The sequence below is a fragment of the Nothobranchius furzeri genome, chromosome 5 (genome assembly GCF_043380555.1).
Source record: "Nothobranchius furzeri strain GRZ-AD chromosome 5, NfurGRZ-RIMD1, whole genome shotgun sequence".
Lineage (NCBI taxonomy): Eukaryota > Metazoa > Chordata > Actinopteri > Cyprinodontiformes > Nothobranchiidae > Nothobranchius > Nothobranchius furzeri.
This window is the reverse complement of record NC_091745.1, coordinates 12,727,163-12,750,896: the sequence shown is the minus strand read 5'-3', so window position 1 is coordinate 12,750,896 and position 23,734 is coordinate 12,727,163. Positions and strand designations below refer to the sequence as shown.

Below are 23,734 nucleotides of genomic sequence, written 5' to 3'. Positions count from 1 at the left end.
GGCCAGGACATAATTAGGCTTATACAGGTGTTAATTTAAGAAATTGTATGGGTTATAGCTGCTGTAATCAGTACCAGAGAATGCACTATATGCTAAAATTGCTATTGTTACCAAATCTTCTAAATTGGAGAAATCGCGAAAGTATCTGTCGTTCCACAACCCCAACCTGCTGTCCCTGTATGCCAACCGGTTCAGTCTACTTGGATACCAGGCTAATGGAAAGGATTCTCGTTGAATTATGTTACCCTCTGAATCTTCTTCCGGCCAGGACAAGTGAGTGATCAATATGTACATTAAGTTTTTAGAAATGCAATGAGCGCAAACATATATCTAACTCTAAACAGGTAAATGATTAATAATATAAAATGAGTAGAGGGTGTAAAATATAACCCTTGTAAGATAAATGAGGGTGTTAAATAGAACCCTGGTAAAATAAATGGAGGGTGTTAAATATAACCCTTGTTAGATAAATGAAGGGTGTTAAATAGAACCCTTGTAGAATGTTCGAAGGGTGATTACTTCTTCCCCCTGTTGAGGTCCCTTCACTGGCTCCAGGCAGCTGCAGGGGGTGATGATGTCACGATTCTCGTCCCGCTGGATGTGGTGGTAGCTTGGCATGCTACCTCGTCCTGCAGAATTGGTAGCTTGGCACGCTACTGCAGTCAGCTACTTCTCTTCCTGGTTTTTGGATCCTTTTTTCTGGTCAGGCATATGTCAGCTGCTTCTCGTCCTGGTCCTTAGGTCCTCTTTTCTGGTCAGGCAGATGTCGGCTGCTTCTCTTCCAGGTTAGGCTCCTCCCTTTGTGACAGGTTCTGTTGGACCTCGGTCAGGGTGCGGTGTGGCTCTTCCGCTGCAGCACACTGGGTCCAATGGTACCAGGAGTCTCCTTTACCGTCCAGCCGGACAGCGTGTGACGTCCTCTCCGTGATCCTGTAGGGTCCGGTCCACCTCGGTTCCGTCCACTTCCTTTTGGTGACTTTTAGCAGGACCCAGTCTGTCCCAGGTTGTGGAGATGGGGCATCTGTGGTGGTACGGTCAGCCTTAACCTGTAATGAGAACTGAGAGACAAGACTATGCAACAGGTTATAATATGACCTTGAGTCGAGGGAGTCAGTCAGGTCAGCAGTCAGAGGTAATTTTGTGGCAGGTCCTGGGAACGGCCGTCCAGTCTGTAGTTCAAAGGGAGTGAACCTTGTGGTCTTGTTAACTGAGCTCCGTGTGGACATCAGAGCAAGGGGCAAAGCTTCTAACCAAGTTAATTTGGTCTGTGCACAGATTTTAGCCAATTTGACCTTTAGCGTTTGATTCATCCTTTCTACCTTTCCCTGGGATTGGGGATGATTCACTGAACCAAACTTGTGTTTCAGTCCCAGCATGGTTTCAACCTCCTGTAGATCTTTGTTCTTAAAATGTGTCCCATTGTCCGATCTGATTTTTTCCGGGAACCCATGTTGGGGAATGTAATGATTGATCAAACATTTGATGACAGTTTTGCTGTCTTCTTTTTTCGCAGGCCAAGCCTCCGGCCATCCAGTGTAGGCATCTACACACACTAGGAGATACCTGTAGCCTTTTACCCTGTCAATCATGTCTGTGAAATCTATGATTATCTCTTTTCCAGGGCATGTTGGTATTGGAAATTGACCTTGGATTGGTTTCAGGGTGGGTTTAATGCCAAACTGAGTACACTCTGTACAAGTTTTAACCAAATATCTGGCCATGTCTGTTAGGTATGGATGCCACCAGAGGGACAAATTCCTCACCATCTGTGCTACACCAACATGTCCAACTCCATGCGCTTCTTCCATTGCTGTCTGCCTGATGTCAGGTGGTAGTATGGGTCTACCATCTGGACTTCTCCAAACATCTGTGTTGGTTGCACCTCTTGCCAACCACAAAGTTTTTTCCTGTGCTGAAGCTTGATCTTGCATGTCCTTGAGTGTTTCCTTTGTGATGGAGATCCTAGGATCAATGCTTTTTTCAACATTTACTGCCTCAACCACTAGATTATATACAGGAAGATATTCAGCTGTTATCTTGGCAGCTCTATCTGCCTCCTGATTTCCCTTAGATACAAAGTCAGAGCCCTGACTATGTCCTTTGCATTTTATCACTGCCACTTCTGCTGGAAGGAATAAAGCTTCTGCTAGTTCCCTCATCTCAGACTCATGTTTTATGGGTTTCACCCCAGCAGTCACAAAACCAGCTCTCAACCATTGCTTCAGTTCAACATGCACGGCTCCTACAGCATAAGCTGAGTCACTGTAAATATTTACTTTTTTCCCTGTGCTCATTTTGAGAGCGGCAATAATAGCTAACACTTCTGCTCTCTGTGCTGACTGTTGTCCTTTCAGCTTTTCCGCTCCTGCAGTGAACCACTCGCCTGTAGGGAGTTGCTCTACTACTGCCCAGGCAGCTTTTAATCCATCATTGTCATCCCTATAGCAACAGCCGTCTGTGAACCAGTTCTTATCAGGATTTTCTAGTGGGATTGCACTTAAATCTGGTCTGACTTTTTCTTCTATTGCTGTTTTTTGTTCACACGAATGAGGTTCTCCATTACCCATCTAGTCTGCCATGTTTATCCCTTCATGTGTGTAGGTGATGTGTGGGGCCTCTAAGATTTTACTGATTTTTCTTTGTCTTAGTGGGGTCATGGTGAAAGCTTGTGATGTAATGTAAGCTACTACACTGTGTGTTGTTAGTACTTTCAGAGGGTAGCCCATTACAATATGTGCTGTTTTTTGTAAAATTTTTGCAAGGCCTGCTACATGTTGTGTGCAGGGTGGGTGTCTTTTTTCTGTGTTATCTAACATGACACTTATGTACATCAAGACTTGTCTCTGACCTCCCCCTTTCTGTGTTATCTAACATGACACTTATGTACATCAAGACTTGTCTCTGACCTCCCCCTTTTTTCTGGAACAGAACTCCATTTACATGAGTTTCTGATCCAGAAACATCAAGGAAAAACGTAGAGTTATAGTCAGCAGTAGCTAAATCACTAGCAGTGGAGAGTTGTTGTTTAAGTTTTATGAATGCTTCTTCTGCTGGAATAGTCCAGTTCAGGTGTGCTGTGAGTTGACGCATTCCAAAAGGTGCTATAAGAGCACGTAGTGGGGCAGTGAGACCAACATAGTTAGGGATGAAGTGTCTACTGTAGCCTGTCAGACCTAGGAAGAATAACATGTCTTTGACAGTTTCAGGTTTAGAGTGATGGAGTATGGAGTTTCTATGATCTGGTGACAATGAAACGCCAACTTGTGAAACCATTCTGCCCAGAAATGATACTTGTTTCCTGGCTATTTGAAGTTTGGATCAGCTGACCTTAAATCCAAGCTTGGCCAAATGAGTTAGTAGTGTTTGAGTAGCTTGCAGACAGGAGCCTGCAGAGGGCGCTGACAGGAGCAAATCATCAACATACTGCACTAAAACACAGTCATCAGGTAGGGGGCATGTGTCTAGGAGCTGACGCAAACATTGGTTGAACAATCCAGGTGACAGGGTGAACCCTTGTGGCAACCGAGTGTATCTGAATTGCTGCCCTCTGAATGTGAAAGAGAAAATGTCCCTCAGAGACTCATGAAGTGGAAGACAAAAGAATGCATTCGCCAAATCTATGCAGGTAAACCATGCATGTGAGGGTGGTAGGTTTGTCAGAGCCACATATGGGTTAGGGACGGGAAGTGATTCTGTGTTAAGTAGGGCGTTTATACGACGCAAGTCATGAACCATTCGATATTTACCAGTATTTTTCTTTTCTACAGGTAAAATCGGAGTGTTCCATTCTGACATGGATGGCTCCAACACCCCTGCCTGCAACAGGCCATTGATGGTGTCTGCTATCCCCTCTTCAGCATATGGTTTGTGTGGGTATTGTGGAACCCACAGGGGAGCATGATCTTTTAGGTGAAAGGTCACAGGTGGGATGGACACCAACCCAACATCGGTGGGGCCTGTTGACCACAGGGAGGTGGGAAGCGAGTCTAACATTGTCAGAGCATCAGGGTGATCGGTTCGTTCATGTCCATGGGATCTGCTAATAGTTTCCTGTTGTAAATGTGTCGAATTAGTACAAACCGCAGTGATTTTAAATGTCTGAGTTGAGTCTGAATATGACACTTGTGGAAGAGGAGTCGAACGCCAATCAGTGGTTGCTAGGGAACGTTTAACCATTCCCCCTAGTTCTTTTGCCTGATGGGCCGGATGTAAAGCAAGAGAGACATGAGGTACTGCCTCATCTCCCATCATGTACCATGCCAATTGTTCCTGGGTTAGGTTGGCTGCCGCGGCCACACCTTCTGGTGCAGCATAAATATCTGTTGTTTGAACACACCATTGTTGTCCCTCTAATTGATTTTGGAAGGCTTTCTTGTACCAAACTGAATCATGTCTGTCATAGAATAATGTTAGGTGAGGAGGGTCAGGGGGGGAAACATAAGGATGGACCTGAGTCAGCCAGGGTTTCCACTGCTGGTACAGAGTCATTAAGCCAGGAGTGTCCTTGGTTTCTGTGTCCAACAGAGCCCAGTAAATCTCAGCACAGTCTGATATGTCAGGCAGTCTTTGGGCCAAGTACATGCCATCACTGGCTTCTCCGGTGCAGGGCAACACAGTCCCTTCTGGCAGAGTGACAGTAAGTCCCGTAGGACCACACAAAATGGTGGCTCCTAACTTGATGAGGAGATCTCTTCCTAGTAAGTTGACTGGAACTGTTGGTGAACAGACGAAGCTGTGCAGCACTGTCTGGTTTCCCACCGTAGTTGGGAGTGGCAGGGAGAAAGGCAGAGTTTGTTGTTCCCCAGAGAAGCCCGTAACTGAGATAGTGCGTGTAGATGTCTTAGAGGGCGGTACAGTTTGTATGGTGGAGCAGGTGGCACCAGTGTCAACCAAAAATGGTTGATGTTGTCCATCTACAGTTATTGACAGCAGGGGGTCTGCCGTGGCTCCCTGACCGTCGGAGTTTCTCTGTGGGGTGTCCTATTGTCTTGGACCACCCTCCCACTGTTCCCAGCCCATCATTGGCATCTGGGTGTGGGGTCCGGTAGGCCCTCCTCGTCCTGAAAAGGTGCCTCTGCCTCGACCTTCCTTTTGTGGGCTGTATGGCAAGGGGCAGTTCCTGGACCAATGTCCTTGTTGACCACAGTTGTAGCAAATGTCTTGAGCATGTGGTCCCCCTTTGCCGCCTACTGGCCTCCACTGTCCCCTTCCCCTGAAACCGCCTCTGGGTCGACCAGCAAAAGGTGGTCGCTGGGCAGCATATGGGATGGGTGTGTTATGTTGTGGTGGCACATATGGCCCTGAATACTGTGGCTGTGGCTGCCCTGAATATGGTGGCTGCGGCTGCCAAGCTATAGGTGAAACCTGATCAGGAAGTGTCTGCGGTGGTGGGGGTGTGGCTGTGGACGCAACTATTTGTTTCTTAACCTTGTCCCCCTTTTCACCTAAAGTCTTTTTCGCGGCTTGTAATTGGACCCTGAGCAATTGTTTTTGCAAATCTTCTAAGTTATCAGAGTCTTTTTCTTCCTTTACCTGTATTTTATTAAGGTTAAAAATAAGATGTTTTTTCCACATGCTAAAATCACAATCCTGCAAATCAAGGTTGTCTTCCATTTTCTGAATCACTGAGTCAGGGACTCCCTTCAGGACTGCATTTTTAAACCACATACTGCTCGTGCCCCGTTTGGATGGGTGTTGGCCAGTTTGGGCCACCCAGGTGTCAATGGCTTGGTTCAGGTAAATTGAAGGATTTTGTTTAGCATCCCATTTAAATTTGCACATTGTGCTGCTATCTTTCAGCGGGAACATCTTTCTGACTGCTGGGCCTAATTGAGCTATCACTCTTCCGAGAGGTACAGAATTAGAATCACGAGTTGTGCCAGCATCCTTTTCTAGGGCCTCCGCCTGTGAGCGTGACGTGCATCTAGTGATTACTGCTCGGAAATCTCCCAATGCAAAGTCCTGTCCAGCAGTAAGGGTGTCAAAGTCTGAGAGCCAAGTGTTTCCACCCTCGTGTATATCTGGTAATTTATCTATTAAAGCCTGAATGTCCCCAAGGGAATACGGCTGATAGACTTTCTGGGCGTTGGGTTTATTCTGCACCAGGGGTAATTGATAGGTCGGTGGGCCCATGGACCTAGTATGTCTTCTGTCTGGGTCTGGGGATGGAGGGTGAGAAGGCAGGTCCCCTTCTCCCCCAAACTCTTCCTTCGTGGGCGGCTTCTGCCATTCCTCTTCTAGGAGAGATTCATGACTCTGACTGGCTGCTGGAGGGGGATCAGATGATTCATGCCCTACCAGAACCATCTTTACTACTACACTTTTATTAGGGTCTTCCTGCTCTTCACCCTTTAACTGGGAGGATGCAAAAATTGGTGTTGGCTTTAGGCCTGATGCTTTAGGCCATACTGGTGGGCTGTTTGCCCAAGGCGCTGAAGGGGGTGCATGGGAGCTCGTACCCGTGCCATAGTCAGGTGCGACCAGGCCCTGATTGAAGTAGGGAGTGGTGAATTGTTTTTGTGAGTTATCTATGTCCTGTCGTTTAGCCCTTAATTCGAACGGTGCAGCTGGGTTGTTTGCAGACGGGCTGCTGTTTAATATTTCATTACTTGGCAGAAAAGGATTATGTGTCTCAGAGGCGGAGGACCTGACTTTAACGTCTGATCCTGATGTCATAGTTACACCTGACCACTCACTCATATTATCAAGTGGGACTTCAGGCTGAATGTCCAATGTGCCGCTTGCAACTTTAATTAATGGATACATTCCAGCTGCCGGAGCAGTAGCTGAGGAGTACGGGGGTGGAGATTTATTCTCCTTCTTCACTTTCTTCATATTAGGTCTGGCTGCGTTCCATAACATTATCCACTGCATGTACTTACTCACGCGAGCTGCCTGCTTGTCAACCTCACTTTTTATTTTCTTTCTTGTCAACACTCCAGCTTCCCTCAGAGTTTCTGCAGCTTCCTGTCCTTTTTCTCTCGCTTCTGCAGCTTTCTTCTCCCAAATCTTACTCCAGTTACCTCTGCTGTTAACATCTGCTCCTTTTTCCTTCATCGCTTTTTCTGCTGACTTTCTCAATAAAACCTTATTTCTCGTGGCTTCTACTGGGCTGCTTGTCATATTTATTACAGTCTCTATGCAGGCTAATTGCTCTCCCAGTGTACTCAGAATGTCATTAGGTCCCCATCCATCATCCTCCGTTCCACAATCATATTCTTTTTCCATCATTCTGTTAGTATGTTGCTGATTTTGGTGACAATTTGGACTGATGAGGTTTTTAGCCCATAGGGGGCTCTAAATCACCAGTATTAATTAGTGAGACAGTGCCAATGACCTTTGAGGTATCTCCTTCTTCAACCGTATTTCAGGTGAGGAGATGTTGCCTAGTGCATCCACAAAGGCGCTCTGTATTTCTCTCACTTACACATACAATTGTTAGTACAGTTCATTCATTCATTACCCTTCTTGTCTGCGGTGGGCGTGGTGGTCACCGCTTATTCAACTAATCCCTATTAGTTGTGATATGAAAAATCTATGTGTTTTTACACTTATCCTTACTATCTGCACTGTGAGTGCAGATAATATGTTTGCTCAGCCTAAAGAGACTTATTTACTCTCATTTGGAGTTTATTCTGTCTCTTTTATTATGTAATTCAAGTTAATCAGTCAGCTCCATCTGTTTTACCGACAAAGCTGATTGAGGCTTGACATTCATACAGCGTGTTCTCTAACTATGGCGTGCGTTTTGTGTCAAAAAACAGTTTCATTAAAACATTTCTCATTTCATGCAAAAACAGTTACATTAGAACATTTTTCTCATCTCATGCAAAGGTCCTCGACCTATAGAATTTAGGGAGCTCTCTTGCCTCCCAGGGCCTTAACCCGAACCAGGCCCCTGACCTGTGCTATAAAATTTAGGGAGCTCTCTCTAGCCTCCCAGGGCCTTAACCCGAACCAGGTCCCTGACCTGTGGAATTTTAGGGTTCCCACCCCTAAGGCCTTAACCTAGCTTAATATAACCTCGTTATATTTTCTATTCACTCGTCAGCAAATAGTGTGGTCAGCCACGACCTGGAAAATGGAATTTAGGACCTTGTCCTGGGCCTCCAACCTCTCTTGTTCTGTTCTATTTCTTTATCTCATTTATCATTAAACCATTGTAAAAAAAATCCTTATCTTATTTTACCATTAAACCATTAAAAAATCTCTTATTTTTTCTGCACTTGTCTCCACTTTCTTCTTCAACTATTATTTTAGGACCACAGCTACTATGATTCAAGACACAAAGGCTTTGGATAATTCCAATGGGCAGATTTTAGATAAAAAGGCTCTGCTTACCTTATTTCCACCGCGGTGTTTTTGTGCCAAGATCGTTCGCTGGGTCGGTTGGTCAAATCGTCCTCCAAAAACTCCTTTTTCTTCAAAAAGAAAAAATCCTGTTCGTGACGCCAAATTTTGTTGGTCTTTCTTCTGTTATACCAAACACAGGTACGGAGAAGATGGAGTTAAACACCTTTTAGTTGGTAGAATGTGGAGTCAAATGATCAGAAGTCCAGTCACTGTTTCACCGCTCTAGAGGGGGAGAGCTTTGCAACTTCCAGCAGATCCCGCGATCTGCTCCTGACAGTTGCCTTCAGACACTCTCTCCGTTCTGCTGAAACGGCTGATTTTTATTGAGGATTACAGGAATGTTACATACGCAGTTTGCCATGTACATACGTCATTGATCATGACAGGTGAAAAAATAACAGCCTTGTTAGTGGACAGTTAATACATCACGAGAACATGCATCCGTGAGATAACTAGGAACATCCTGGTACGTCCTTGACAGGAAAAGATACATACACCGGTGCCGAGAGGAAAGTGAGAAGAGCTGGAATGTGCTCACCTCCTTCTTTGGTGCAGAAGAGAATATGCTGCTATTAATCTTTGTGCAGAGGCCTTGAGTATCTGAGCAAGTCTCCATAGCATAGAATAATACAAATGAGCTTATAAGGTAAATACATAAAATAAGCTTATAAGGTAGATACATATATTGCCTTGTTAGGCAGGAACTCACATATCACAAGAACATGTAATTCTAAGATAAGCATAAGCATCCGTGGTAACCGGTACAAAGAGAGACTGCAATGTCTCACTCCCTTTTGGAGTTCCTGCAGCTGTTTAGAGCTCGTGCAGGAGAGAAGCACAGAGAGGCCCATGATTCCATAATAATAAAAGTAGCATATAACAATGAATAATAAAAGAGCTTATATGAGAGTTACATATATTTTCAAGCCATAGCTAATTAGTAAATATGACATGAGGTCTTGGAGTTTTTAATTTTCATTCTTTTATTTTTTCTTAGATCTGTTTAAAGGTCACCATGGCAGCCTGTGTGTCTCCAACATCAGCTACACAACGCAGCAAGTGTAAGTTCCAAATACCTGTCTTGACCACTTCATGTATGGTTTTGTACTTTAAACAACTATGACAAACCTGTTATTTTTTCTCCATAGCCATTTGGATCATTGGAGACAGCTACGTGAGGCGTGGTGCCCATAGAGCTGCAGAGACCGTCGGAGAAAACCTTGGCCTCCCTGACGTCTGTGTCTCCTGGTTTGGTTGGGGCGGACCATCGACATACATGTGCCGACACTTTGCGCCCTGTTTTATAAAATGTAGTGTTAAAAATAAATGTTTTTGCTCAATTACTGGAATTTCTTTGGTTAAGACAAAAAAGTGAGGAATAATCATTTACAATTTATTTGTACAACAGGCCCATTTTAAATCCCAACAGTTTCTTAGCAGACAATAGAAATGTGTTCTTTACTAACTTTACTTGGTTTAAAAATCTTACTAAAATAAACAGAGTGCCGTATTGCAAAACCCAATCATACTTGTTATGTAAACATTAGCTTTGTACATATTTCTTACAGATATATATTTGTGTGCAACAAAAACCAAACTTAAATAATTTGTCATCCTTTATTGAAAAACAATAAAATACAGTTATACAGAAAGTGTGGGAAAATTATAATGTGAAAGTATTGCTCTTTAAATGAAGAAAAGAAAAACTCTAAAAATGTAAAAGCATCTCCGGTGTGAATATGATGCTGGACCAAGTCCGTTTGGCAAAAATCCTCTTCATCATCTGCAAAAGCCTTCTTCCACTTATGCAGGAGAGCTTGAAGCCTAGCCTGCTGTTGGGAGGTAAAATTCTGGCCAATACCGGCCTGTCCCACCCCTTTATCAGCTTTCTGATGCTCACGCTCATACAGACGGTGAGCTTTGCTGCGTCTGACTGATGCAGTTAGTTTTTATATCTGCAGTGACACAAAAAACTAACCTCACTTCACTCAGAGATTGTTCTTTAAAACTTGTATTAAATCCACTGTGTTGACTCACTAGAATGACTTTGTCATGCTGCATTTTAGCTGATATGGGACTTTCTTTACTGGATGCTAAGATTACATCACACTCACGTAAAATAACACACAGGCTCTGCTGCTACAATCAGTGAAAGGTTATCATCTGGTGTAAAAGAAGGCGTTGATCAGAAATCACGTTTTATTCCATGAAAATCGGCCAAATCCACATTAATCTGAGTGCTAACTTTACTAGCATACTGTGTTAGCGATAGCAAGTCGGATGCTAACGCTTTAGTGCTGCTAATGCCCGTAAATCTAAAGTAAAGTTTGCCGACATTTTAGAGTTATATGAAGCTTACCGCTCTGCTGCTGTGTCCCGTTGCTGCCACATTCAGATGGAAATGACTCCTTTTAGATAGATGAAGCCCTCGGTACTTAGCCACTAGCCTGGGAGAAACGAACGAACAAACGAACCACGCGCACGCGCGCGCACACACACACACACACACACACACACACACACACTACTTTTTCTTCTGTGTTTTTTTAGCAGTAGCGTCATCAGCTCCTGGGTTTAAATACTGCCACACCACCCTTACTTAAAATGAGGAACAGTTTTGAGCTGTGTGTGGCTAAAATAACCAGACATTCTGCATTTTTCCAATAGGACTACAAAAAATCTTAGCGAAAAGAAAAAATGGCAGATTGGCTCTGTGTTTAGCCAAGGGCCATTACCATATTTGGTAGTTATCCTGACGAAATAAATTACTGATGTAATAGATAATTTGAAAAACTGAAGGGGTGGACAAATATGCCCAAAACTTAATTATTAACCTTCTTATTATGTTACGGGTCAATTTGACCCCTTCCAGTTTTTGTGTTGACCATAGTGCTGATCATCTTCTATTTTTCTTAATGAAACTTTATGACTTTTTCTTATCTGGGGTCATGAACTGGTATGAGAAACATGGACACTTTGATGTGTCCTGGGAAGTCTTAGCAGTTTTTGTATACAAAAATGATGTTGTGGGTCATTTTGACCCACACACTTTAATGTGAGTAAAAAGCTGTTCAGAACAAAAATAAACATGACTCTTTGATGTGCAATGTTGTGATTGCTTCTGAATATGCATTCACACCCAGAGGCCCAGGTGCGTGCGCGAGAAACTTTTTCTGCCCTGTTCTTGTAACTGATGTCATGTGATTTCAACACACCAAAAATGAGCTCTAGAAGGTTGACAGCTGAAGAAGCTTTATCTCAGCTTTTTAACTGGGATAGCAATGACGAAGAAGATGTTTCAGAGACAGAGGATTTTTCAGAGGCTGAGGACAATGTTACTGATGATCCAGACTACCAATTTTCTGATGAGGATTCTAAAGAGGAGTCTTCTGTCATCGCTTCATCAAGTGAAAACCAAGGAATGCAGCAATCATCATCTACAGAGGGGGCATGGACATCTAAAGATGGTAAAATAAAATGGTCAACATCACCACACCGAAGTCGAGGCAGACTGTCATCTGCTAATGTCATCAAAATGACACCTGGTCCTACAAGATTTGCAGTCACACGAGTTGATAATATCCATTCAGCATTTCATCTCTTCATACCCTCTCCAATAGAAAAGATTATACTGGACATGACTAACTTGGAGGGGAGGCGTGTATTTCAACAGAAATGGAAGCCCATGGATCTGACTGACTTGCATGCTTATATTGGAATCCTGGTATTAGCTGGAGTATACAGGTCAAAGGGAGAAGCAAATGCAAGTCTATGGAATGAAGAGAACGGAAGGCCGATCTTTCGTGCAACAATGTCTCTTGAGACATTTCACAAGATATCTCGTGTGATCCGATTTGACAACCGCGAAACCAGAGCCAGTCGCTGTGAAAGAGACAAACTTGCTGCAATCAGAGATGTATGGGATAAATGGGTTGAGATTCTACCTTTGTTGTACAGCCCTGGTCCCCATGTGACTGTAGATGAGCGCCTTGTTCCATTCAGGGGCCGCTGTCCTTTCCGACAGTATATGCCCAACAAGCCGGCCAAGTATGGCATCAAAATATGGGCAGCTTGTGATGCTAAATCTAGCTATGCATGGAATATGCAGGTGTACACTGGAAAGCTACCTGGAGAGGCATCTGAGAAGAATCAGGGGATGCGTGTGGTGCTGCAGATGAGTGAAGGGCTGCAAGGGCATAACATCACCTGTGACAACTTCTTTACATCCTACTGGCTTGGAGATGAACTTCAGAAAAGAAAGCTCACTATGTTGGGAACAATCAGGAAAAATAAACCAGAACTTCCCAGTGAAATTCTGAAGATGCAGGGAAGACCTCCACATTCCTCAAAATTTGTTTTCACCGAGAAAGCAACAGTTGTTTCATACTGCCCAAAGAAAAACAAAAATGTTCTTGTCATGAGCACAATGCACACAGATGCATCTCTGAGCACAAGAGAAGACAAAAAACCACAAATGATCCTGGACTACAACTCCACCAAAGGAGGAGTAGACAATCTTGACAAAGTCACAGCAACATACAGCTGCCAGCGCAAAACAGCTCGTTGGCCCTTGGTGATTTTCTACAACATTGTGGATGTGTCAGCTTACAATGCCTTTGTCCTGTGGACTGAAATCAACCAACATTGGAATGTCGGCAAACTGTACCGACGTCGGCTTTTCCTGGAAGAACTGGGCAAAAGTCTTGTCAACCCCGAGATCCAGAGGCGAGCCAGACCAGCTCGATCCCCAGCAGCAGCAGCTATCATTGAAAACGTCAGGTCTGCATCATCTGACCAATGTACAATGAATCCAGTGGATACAGGTGCAAAGAAACGAAAAAGATGCCAGGTCTGTCCCTCACGATAAGACATTAAAACAAGCACCTTTTGTGAGAAGTGCAAGAAGTGCATTTGCAGAAAGCACACAGTTACACTCTGTCCATCATGTGGACAACACTGAAAATGTTGAACATTGAAAATCTGAGAAAAATAAAAGTGTTTGTAAAAAAGGAAAACTTTTACTAACTAGTTCTTACAAATAGTTCTGGATATTCAAACTTTATTGTGTGTCTGTGTTTTAAATGTTTTTTCTAATGGAAAATAAAGTTCCTGTTTTATTGCAGTTTTTTTTACAGTTCTAAGTGAATTTAGACAGGGTGGGTCAAAATGACCCGCAACATAACCAATGTGATTTTTTTTCAACATAATACAAGGGTTAAATATCTAAATAGCAACTCCAGTGAATAATATAAGCCTTTTTGCTCACTTAGACACTTAAAATGTGAAACACTGTGTTAATGGATAAAAAAGTGGGTTTTTCATGTTATGTCTCCTTTAATACTCATGGGTGCCACATCCATGGCAGGATGTCTTCATCATATCCTGTTTCATCAAAGATGTGGTAGGATCATTTAAGACCTCTACACAATTCAAAGGACTAAGGGTTTTTTCCTTCCTGAGTGAGGGTTTGGGCACCTTTTTTTGGCAACTTTCCAACATTTTAATGGACTGAATTATCAATTTGCCCAAAAGCAAGAAGACTGTGTGACATAGTCCTGAACACTTTGTTAAAGGACAATTGGTTTTCTTTATTTATTTATTTATCTATTTATTGATTGTTCAATTTTATCATTCCTCTGAGAACCCTCTAGGAGAGGGAATTTAGCATTTATTTCCTTTATGATGAATTTTACAAACTGTTACATACTTCAATATATTTAATTTATTGAATTGATTGTTGTGTGTGTGGTTTGTGGGTTGGAGGTTTCAAACCTCAGGTAATGAGCTACTACTGCTAAGAACCCAGCAATAGAGTTCAAAGGAACAAAAAGCAAGAAACTTTAGTAAATAAGACACATATGATCCTGTAGCTCCCACAACAGTTTAACCTTGAAGAAGTATTCTGCGCTGATATATTTGAATACAGATACTCAGTTTTTCAGGGAGCCACAGGTTACACTAGTAAATACTCCGTTACGAGCGATTCTGTAGAAAAAGTTAAGAGTTTGTAGGGCGTGGGTTACGGCGACAGTAGCTCGAAAATAATACTCATAAATGAGCAACCACAGACTCTGAGTCGTTACAGTATAATAACTGATATGAGTCAATACTGTTAGGGTTAGGAGGAAAAATATCAAGATATATCGTATATCGGAATTCAGCTAAAAGATATCGAGATATAAGTTTTGGTCCATATCGCCCAGCCCTAATCTGGACCATTTTTAAAGCTGTTTTAAAAGTGGACATTTTTGTCATCTAATGGCTTGAGTGTATAGTAAATTTTAAATCTGTAGCTATATAAAAACTATAAGTGCAAATAATTCTAAATTTTAGATATTTCATAACATAATCAAGACTGATTTGCACTGAACACCCCAGGCAAAAATATCTTTTTTTAGAAAATAACGGTTTTAGTGGTTTTTTTTTTTCCATAAATTACATCAATGAATTTGTGTATTCAAACTAGCATTTCAGGGGTTAAAAGCCTCAAAATGATCAAAATTTTTTTTGAGCAGGGCTGAAGTTGTTCAACAGATCTATGAAAAAAAAGTAAAAAAAAAAACAAAACAAAACATTAATGTATACATTTTTATAGCCACTTTTAAAAGCGGACGTTTTTGTCCTCTAATGACTTTTCTGTATGAAAATTAAAGTGAAGCCTGAGGGTTAAGGCTCATATGATTTATAGAGGCTCAAAGTTCACTTTCCAATTGTAAATACATTTCATTCTACTGTCAGTTTAAAGAAATAATACAACTGTCATAATGTGTGAAAACAAAGTTACAGCTGTCTGTAATTCACATAATATGTTTCTGTGTTTCCTACAGATTTTCAACAGGTGGTCTGGTTAAATAAGAAGCTTCAGAAGAACAGAGTGCTCGTGTCAACCACCAGCACCTAGATTTTCTCCACAAAAAGGAGGAGCAGAGAAACTCTGGTGTAGTATGGAGGGAGAGCATCTCCATTTGAATGAGACTGATGCTGCCAGGTTTCAATCCTTTCGCCATAAAACACATTTAAACAAACACACGAGAGTCCACATGAAGCAGAAACATTTTGCCTGTGAGCACTGTGGACAAAGGTTTCACCCAAAGACTAATTTAACCACACACATGAGAGTCCACATGGGAGAGAAGCCTTTTGCTTGTGAGCTCTGTGGAAAGAAATTTAGCATAAAGTCAACTTTAAACAGTCACATGAGAGTCCACACAGGAGAGAAGCCTTTTGCCTGTAAGCTCTGTGGAATGAGATTTAGCCAAAAGACTAATTTAAACAGACACATGAAAGTCCACACAGGACAGAAGCCTTTTGCCTGTGAGCTCTGTGGACAAAGATTTAGCCATCAGACAAATTTAAACAGTCACATGAGAGTCCACATAGGACAGAAGTCTTTTGCCTGTGAGCTCTGTGGAATGAGATTTAGCCAAAAGACAACTTTAAACAGTCACATGAGAGTCCACACAGGAGAGAAGCCTTTTGCCTGTGAGCTCTGTGAATACAGATGTACCCAAAAGGCACATTTAAACAGTCACATGAGAGTCCACACAGGAGAGAAGCCTTTTGCCTGTGAGCTCTGTGGAACGAGATTTAGACAAAAGATTCATTTAAACAGTCACATGAGAGTCCACACAGGAGAGAAGCCTTTTGCCTGTGAGCTCTGTGGAACGAGATTTAGACAAAAGATTCATTTAAACGATCACATGAAAGGCCACACGGGAGAGAAGCCTTTTGCCTGTGAGCTCTGTGGACAAAGATTTAGCCTAAATACAACTTTAAACAGTCACATGAGAGTCCACACAGGAGATAAGCCTTTTGTCTGTGAGCTCTGTGGAACGAGATTTAGCCAAAAGATTAATTCAAACAGTCACATGAGAGTTCACACAGGAGAGAAGCCTTTTGCCTGTGAGCTCTGTGGACAAAGATTTAGACAAAATACAACTTTAAACAGTCACATGAGAGTCCACACAGGAGAGAAGCCTTTTGCCTGTGAGCTCTGTGAATACAGATGTACCCAAAAGGCACATTTAAACAGTCACATGAGAGTCCACACAGGAGAGAAGCCTTTTGCCCGTGAGCTCTGTGAATACAGATGTACCCAAAAGGCACATTTAAACGATCACATGAAAGGCCACACAGGAGAGAAGCCTTTTGCCTGTGATCTCTGTGAATACAGATGTACCCAAAAGGCACATTTAAACAGTCACATGAGAGTCCACACAGGAGAGAAGCCTTTTGTCTGTGAGCTCTGTGGACAAAGATTTAGTGTAAATTCAAATTTAAACAGTCACATGAGAGTCCACACAGGAGATAAGCCTTTTGTCTGTGAGCTTTGTGGAACGAGATTTAGCCAAAAGATTCATTTAAACAGTCACATGAGAGTTCACACAGGAGAGAAGCCTTTTGCCTGTGAGCTCTGTGGACAACGATTTAGCCATAAGACAACTTTAAACAGTCACATGAGAGTCCACACAGGAGAGAAGCCTTTTGCCTGTGAGCTCTGTGGAACGAGATTTAGCCAAAAGACTAATTTAAACAGTCACATGAGAGTCCACACAGGAGAGAAGCCTTTTGCCTGTGAGCTTTGTGGAACGAGATTTAGCCAAAAGACAACTTTAAACAGACACATGAGAGTCCACACAGGACAGAAGCCCTTGTGAGCTCTGTGGGAATAGATTTAGTGAAAAGGGAAGTTTAAAAAACACATGAGTGTCCACACAGGACAGAAGCCTTTCGCCTGTGAGCTCTGTGGAACGAGATTTAGCCAAAAGACTAATTTAAACAGTCACGTGAGAGTCCACACTGGCTTTTCGCCTGTTAGTTTGGTTGAAAAGATTTGCCTAAAAGATCAATTTAAACGGTCACAAACGAGTCCATAAAGGACAGAAGCATTTTGCTTGTGAGCTCTGTGGATGAAGATTTTGCTGAAAGAAAACTTTAAGCAATCATCTAAGCATCCACTAGGGCTGAACGATCTATTGAAGGGGTCTCCAACCTACTGGCTGCAAGACATGCGTGGAGCAGGGGCTGGAGATCTCTGTCCACTGTGCAAAATGCAGGGAGGTCAACAACGATGTTATAGAAGTCGCTGGTCTAACAGCTGCATTTTCTGTGTTGAAATCACTTTTTACAGAGGAGTAATGTGGAGTTTACACACACAAAATGTTACAGTCAGTTGTTCATTTCCTGTCTGTTCTGCAGTTTTCAGATGCAGTAGTTCATACATTTCTCTGAGTTCTGTTTATGAGAAAGAGCAGAGCTTCTTTGTATGGTGTAAAATCACCATTTACAGCTCTGAAACACAAATGTGAAATGTCAGGATATTTTTCTGCAAAACTGCTCTCTGTTCTTAGTTTGTTCTGTTCTGTTGTGAAGGGATCAACTCCAAACATTGAATATTATTTGAGTGCAGATCCCAAGTGTTGCCTGTAAAGGTCTGCAGCTTCAAGTGCATTTGGCAAGAGCTCTGCAAAAATTTTTCTTTTGCACCCAGGTTCTGCAAAGTGATTTGGTGTACCTTTTCCTGTTAAAATAAGACCAGAACTGAAACACTGCCATTATCGTGGATGTAACTGATCTCACACTACCTCACACTCACCTGGAATTCTGTGAGCATTCCATGATTCTGCCACACTTTCCAGCTCTATGTGACACAGCTGGCAGGTCAGGTTTGACACACAGTATCGCACAAGGTTGTCCTCCATATCGATCTCCTCCTGGTCCGTTAGCTGGAGTAGGGCTGTTTTCAGTGGGTAGTTGACTCGGTTGTTAATCTCAGGCCAAATCCTTTCAACTGTGTGGTTCTGAGTTAGCAAAAACACATGTTAAATGTATGCTAGTAGAATAAGAATTTCAGCTTTTCTTAGGGTTCTTAAGATCTTACTCTTGTGGATGAAGTCTGTAAATAGGGCAGTCTCTCCTGATTGAATCGATGATGTGACAACATCTCTTGCATGAACAGTGTCAAGTAAAATTCCTTTCCATGGTTTACTCGCACCTGGTCCCACATACCATAGGTAATTACTGCAGACCTGGTGCAGGTACAAACAATGAACATTTGTTATTATTTCAAAGTATTTTGCTTTTTGAGCACTAAAAGTGTTGTTATTCTGTTACAATATTTGTATGTACCAATTCATGTTGACTTGGGTTAATATTTTGTTGTAAAATTTAAAAAAAATCGCATGGTCACTGTCATGGACAGATGTAGATGTGTCGGAACAAAAGATAGATTAGTGGAAACCCAAGAACTTTGTTTATTAAAGAAGTTTAAAAGTTTAACCATGCAACAAATCTGATTCATGTGTTGTTTAATGACACTTTTTTTCTTTCTCCAAACACAAAAGGTATGATCAAAATGTTTTGTGGATATTATAGTCATAAAAATGAAAGCAGAACCATTTAGAGCAATTCTTTACTTTAAATATGACAATTGTAAATCTGAATGTGGGTTAAAAAGAGATATGTCATATTGAATATCCATGATGACAATTACACATCCATCTAAACATGGAGAACAACATAAATCTATATTTTCAGAGGTTTAATTACCTGAAAACAGCTTCATAGATGGTCAAGTTGTTTTTGATTGGCATGGTAGAATGACTCTCAATCTTTTTGCTGAATCCATCTATAGCTAAAACATGGGTTACTCCAAACATTACAAGTTTTTCGTTTTGGTCCAGGTGAAGCTTGTGCCCCATGTATTCAGCGTGATATGGAGTAGGATTAATATTCCGAGCTCCCGTAAACATGTCACAAATATAAATGACTTTTAATCAGATTTGATCATAAGCTGTACATTTCAGCAAACAAAAAGATTAGTAAAACAATTACCATTACAGTATATGATTTAATTCAGTTCTGGCTGAAGATTACTGATAGACATACTTGGCGTCTTGCTTCATGAGAAGGTCGATGTACTTCCCTTAAAACGGATCCAATTCGTCCCTCTGCAGCATGTATCCCTTTCGTAGACAGATAGCCCTTCATCATCTTGCGGCCATATGTTGGGCCCTCCTGTTAAAATAAAATTAATGCTAGAATAACAAATGTAGGTAAAGTTGTTTATTCCAAAAATAAATGTTTAATGATAAAATACATTTTGCTTAATAACTCTACTAACACCAACCAATTTTCTAAATAGAAAAAAATATATTTTTAGTACAACTCATATTTTTTTACATTAATTAAGGATTCATGCCACACAATGTAGGGCAACTATAGCAAACAGCTCCCTTTTCACAATAAAACCAGTCATCACTAAAATCACACCCGCAAGAAGAATGAACGTGTACACTTATGTTCTCAAAACACCCCTCTACACCCCAGTTCAGACAAACAGGCACAATCATAAGGTGTAAGAAGCTTACCTCATTTATAGCTTGAGTCACCTCGATTTCCAAATGTGTGTCTGAGAACGAGGTTGAAGTTAGCTTCCGATTCGGGAAACGGCTAAAGGGCCATTACACCCAATTTTTCTCTACTCTGACCATCTTTAATCTGCTCTAGCTCAAAAACTACAACACCCACACTATTCAAACCTGTTCTAGATTACTCTACTATATAAGCAGATCAAACAAAACAGTGTGGGATTTGTGAAACTTTTCCCTGATTTGTGAAACTCCAACAAAGCCTTAAAAAAACGGTCTGTGCATGCCCGTAGTAGCACATGTCAACGAGCACGGATAGTCAGACTATCTTGAAAATATTATTGTAGAATAATCTAGAACAGGTTTGAATAGTGTGGGTGTTGTAGTTTTTGAGGGCGGTAAACAGTTTGTCCACAAGTGGTCTCTCCAGAAACACATGAGAGTGACAAGTCGTTCAGCAATAAGGTCCTCAGAGTTTCTGCTTAATAAGAAAAGTGCCAGAGTTGAAACACATGTAGACTCATGTAGGAAAGTCCAGGAAGAACTAAAATCAATAAGTTGTGACGACTGTGGAAAAAAGTTTAGTAAAAAATCTACTTTAAACAGACACATGAGAGTCCACACAGGGCTCAATGAACTAATTTAACTACACAAGTACCAAAATGATCATTGTAGTATCTAGACCCTAGATAGTATTGCAACCCTGGTTGTTGTCCTGTACCCTAGATCAGGGTCTCTTCCAGACCATGAGCCACCTCTTACTGTCCTGCAAGCCCCATATTGTGGCCACTAAGCTGTAAATGTTTCCATCAAGAGGTGGCTCAGTATTGTTACACAATGATGAGCTGCTGACCTAAGGTTTCACTTTTGGAGTGTTGCTGAAAAGTATAGAATGCCATTTAACGCTTAATCCGCCTAGCCTGCTGGTGGTGGTCAGAGGGATCGGTGGCATCAGTGTAAAGCACTTACACTCTGCTTCTCCTCCAGCTTCACTGGCTGCCAGTCAACTTCAGGGTTCATTTAAAGATCCTGGTTCTGGTCTTTAGGGCCTTACATGGACAAGCACCATCTTACATTGGTGATCTTCTCAGTCCCTACACCCCCAGCAGGTCCCTGAGGTCCAGTGACCAAAGCCTACTGGTTGTGCAGCACCAGGCTAAAGACCAAAGGTGACAGATCATCTGCTTCTGTGGCCCCCAGACTCTGGACCTCTCTCCCCCTGAGCCTGAGATCAGTGGACTCAGAGGTCTCCTTTAAGAAGCAGCTGAAGACTCAGCTGTTCAGGCTGGCTTTGAGAACAGTCTCTCCTGCTTCCTATAGCTCTTTATTTTATTTAGGATCTGAACTAATCTTATCTATTTAAGAGCATTATAACTTGTTGTGTTTCTGCCTTGCTCTCTCTTTCACACTGGAAGCTTTTATAGAATATGGTCTGTTAATCTGTTCTATTTTGTTTTAATAAACCTTCGCTCACCTGCGTTCCAGCCTTCCTGTTTTTGGTTCTCAGTGTCCATCAGCTGTGCAGCACCATTTTGTAAGTGGGTGATGCACAGAGTGCTCTGCTCTGTAAGATGAACACAACAAGCTCCTGGCTGATGGTAGTCTTTGTCTTTGTGTCCAATGATGAAGCCTGTCTCCATCGTCCTATCACTAACATATGGTGTTCTGGAGACAACCTGTCCATAAACACCTCAGAAACTGAAGACATGATTTTGGACTTGAGTGAAAAACACAACAGTTACACATGTATTATATCTTTATACTGAGTATTTATTCTATTATATTACATATGAGGAATATTTATTCTAAATAGAAACTTTTTTTTTTTACTTTTGCACATCAGAGCTCAGTGAGTGGAGAAAACAAGAGCGTCCCCCTCTGGTGGCCTAATTAAGCATTACATGAAGCTATAATGACAAAATCAGCACATTCCCAACACTTTTTATTTGCTTCTCAGAGCTGCTAAAAATAAAAGTAACATCAAAAGTTTCTATCACATTCTTCATAGAAAGTAAGATTTTTTAGTTTGTTTGAAGTTCATAAAGAATAAAACTGGTCAGATTTAGATTAAAAAACATCATAAAGAAAAGAGTATTTTACTTGTTTTTCGTGGCTTTTGAAGAGACCACCTTAAATAATAAAAAATATAACATGTTATATGTGTTTATTAGTCCCATTCTGAACACACAGGTGTGTTTTATTCTACTCCAGCAGGTGGCGCTAGTGCACATTTTCGCTGGTCACCGACCACCTGAAGAAGCAGAAACCGGAAGCTCCTAGCAGAGCCAGCTTGTTGTTGTTCTGGTGTGTGAGGAGAATATTTGAGGCTCTGCAGTAAAAATGTCTTCACTTCAGTCTCTGGGAGAGTTGATCAGCTAAAGCGACTAACTGCTGCTGCTGCAGAAATCTTCTCACCAGGCTGTGGAAACTTTCTTCTCCTCCTCAACAACTTGGTGGAGTTCTTTCCAGAACCAGAGAAGATATTCTGCGGTCTTCGTGACAATCGGAGCTCCAGCTTCAGGTTGTGGGTCAGAAAAGCTTTTCTCTAGACTTCCTGCCCTCTGGATCTGCTGCTGTTCCTTTGGCCAGAACCAAAGCGTTGGATCTTTAATCCCCTGCGTTGTTCTGAAGCAGCATCTTAATCAGCTCTCCTGCTTTATTTCTATTGCAGCTGTTAGCTAAACACGGCTAAAGAAACCCTGCTACCACTTCAGGATCATCCATCAGCTGGGACTGATTCATCGTGTGTTCTTCACCACCTGGACCTGCACAGCATGGACACAGGTAGGGCTGCCACCTTTCAGATATGTAAATAAGCCTTAAACAAGGTTATCTTTACTTTATCAGAACAAGACCCAAACTTGGGAGCGAGTGTATTTCTCTGAGCGTATAACATACAGCACTGCCTGTACATGACATCATCTCTCATGTCCTCAGTGATGATATGACCAAGATGTTTAACATTCTTGGTGACACTAATCACAGAGTCTGACAGATAAAGCTCTGGAAACCATGCTTTCGTTCTTTTTTTAAACACAGAAACAGTTTTGTTTACCTGTTTGTAGCTACAGTTTCGCCGACGGCTGCCGGCTTCTTCAGGCTGACGCTGATGGTGGCGCGTCACTTCCTTCTCCGTTTATCTGTAGCTACAAACAGGTAAACAAATCTGTTTCTGTGTTTAAAAAAAGAACGAAAGCATGGATTTAGAAAGACACCGCAAGAACACACCTAAGATGTTCAAAGCTCTGGAAACTTCATTTGCTCGTTCTCCTTGGCCCGGCGAATCATAACCACACTTTTAGCTGCATCTCAACTAACAGGGAACGTTCCCATAACTTTCGCTAACATTCTTTAAAAGTTTTTTTTAATGTTAGTACATAAAGTTGTTAAAGTAATTTTTTCAAAATGTTCTTTGAACGTTATTAATGTTGCTGTAACGTTGATAGAAAATATTCTTAGAAGATTGTTATAAGAACGTTGTAACAACATTATTTATGCATGATGAAAGTTCTCATAACGGTGATAGAAAACGTTTTTATAACAAAGTTTTTTGATCATGTTTTTGTGATTGATTAAAGTTCTCATAATGCTGATAGTAGGGCTGCAACTAACGATTATTTTCATAATCGATTAATCTGTCAATTATTTTTTCGATTAATCGGTTTGTTATTGTTTAGCTATTTAACCTATACAAGTGATGAATACATTTCAGTTAAGAAAAAGAAAAACATAAGAGAATTTTGCAGTTGACTGCAATCTATTTTATTGCACATAAACACAGTCAGCGGTGTAAAATAAGCTAAACAGTGCAAAATATCAGTCCAGAATAATTTTTTGACATCAAAATATAAGAGGTAAATTCCATAAAAAATAATGTAGAATCTAGAATAGAGTTTGTAAGTGGTATGCATTGCTGCGGGGTGAGTGTCTTGTTCCCCATGTAGTTGTCCATCGTTGCTTGTTTTTTCTGCATAAGAAACACAAATTGACTGACATAAGTACACATATAAAAT

The 23,734-nt window shown here is 41.5% G+C and overlaps 4 protein-coding genes across 5 annotated transcripts in view; 3 read left to right on the top strand and 1 right to left on the bottom strand.

Moving 5' to 3' along the window:
* LOC139069967 (uncharacterized) overlaps positions 1-23,734 on the bottom strand; it is a 474,557-nt gene that overhangs the window by 322,028 nt on the left and 128,795 nt on the right. The window lies entirely within an intron of this gene.
* Positions 11,309-13,338, top strand: LOC129163910 (piggyBac transposable element-derived protein 4). Its single transcript, XM_054743150.2, has one exon. It carries the CDS (start codon positions 11,546-11,548, stop codon positions 13,217-13,219), a length of 1,674 nt encoding a protein of 557 aa, XP_054599125.2. The 5' UTR covers positions 11,309-11,545; the 3' UTR covers positions 13,220-13,338.
* Positions 14,983-18,629, top strand: LOC139069968 (zinc finger protein 420-like). The gene has a single exon (XM_070551441.1). It carries the CDS (start codon positions 15,297-15,299, stop codon positions 17,007-17,009), a length of 1,713 nt encoding a protein of 570 aa, XP_070407542.1. The 5' UTR covers positions 14,983-15,296; the 3' UTR covers positions 17,010-18,629.
* LOC107395278 (gastrula zinc finger protein XlCGF8.2DB-like) overlaps positions 21,970-23,734 on the top strand; it is a 36,323-nt gene continuing 34,558 nt past the window's right edge. The window contains exons 1-2 of one of the 2 annotated variants that reach the window (XM_070551452.1): positions 21,970-22,242; positions 22,393-22,505. In XM_070551452.1, coding sequence (XP_070407553.1) covers positions 22,496-22,505 — 10 coding nt within the window. In that variant the 5' untranslated portion in view covers positions 21,970-22,242; positions 22,393-22,495. Of the gene's footprint in view, positions 22,250-22,392; positions 22,506-23,734 lie in introns of both variants that reach the window. The other variant, XM_070551453.1, reaches the window with a different exon arrangement.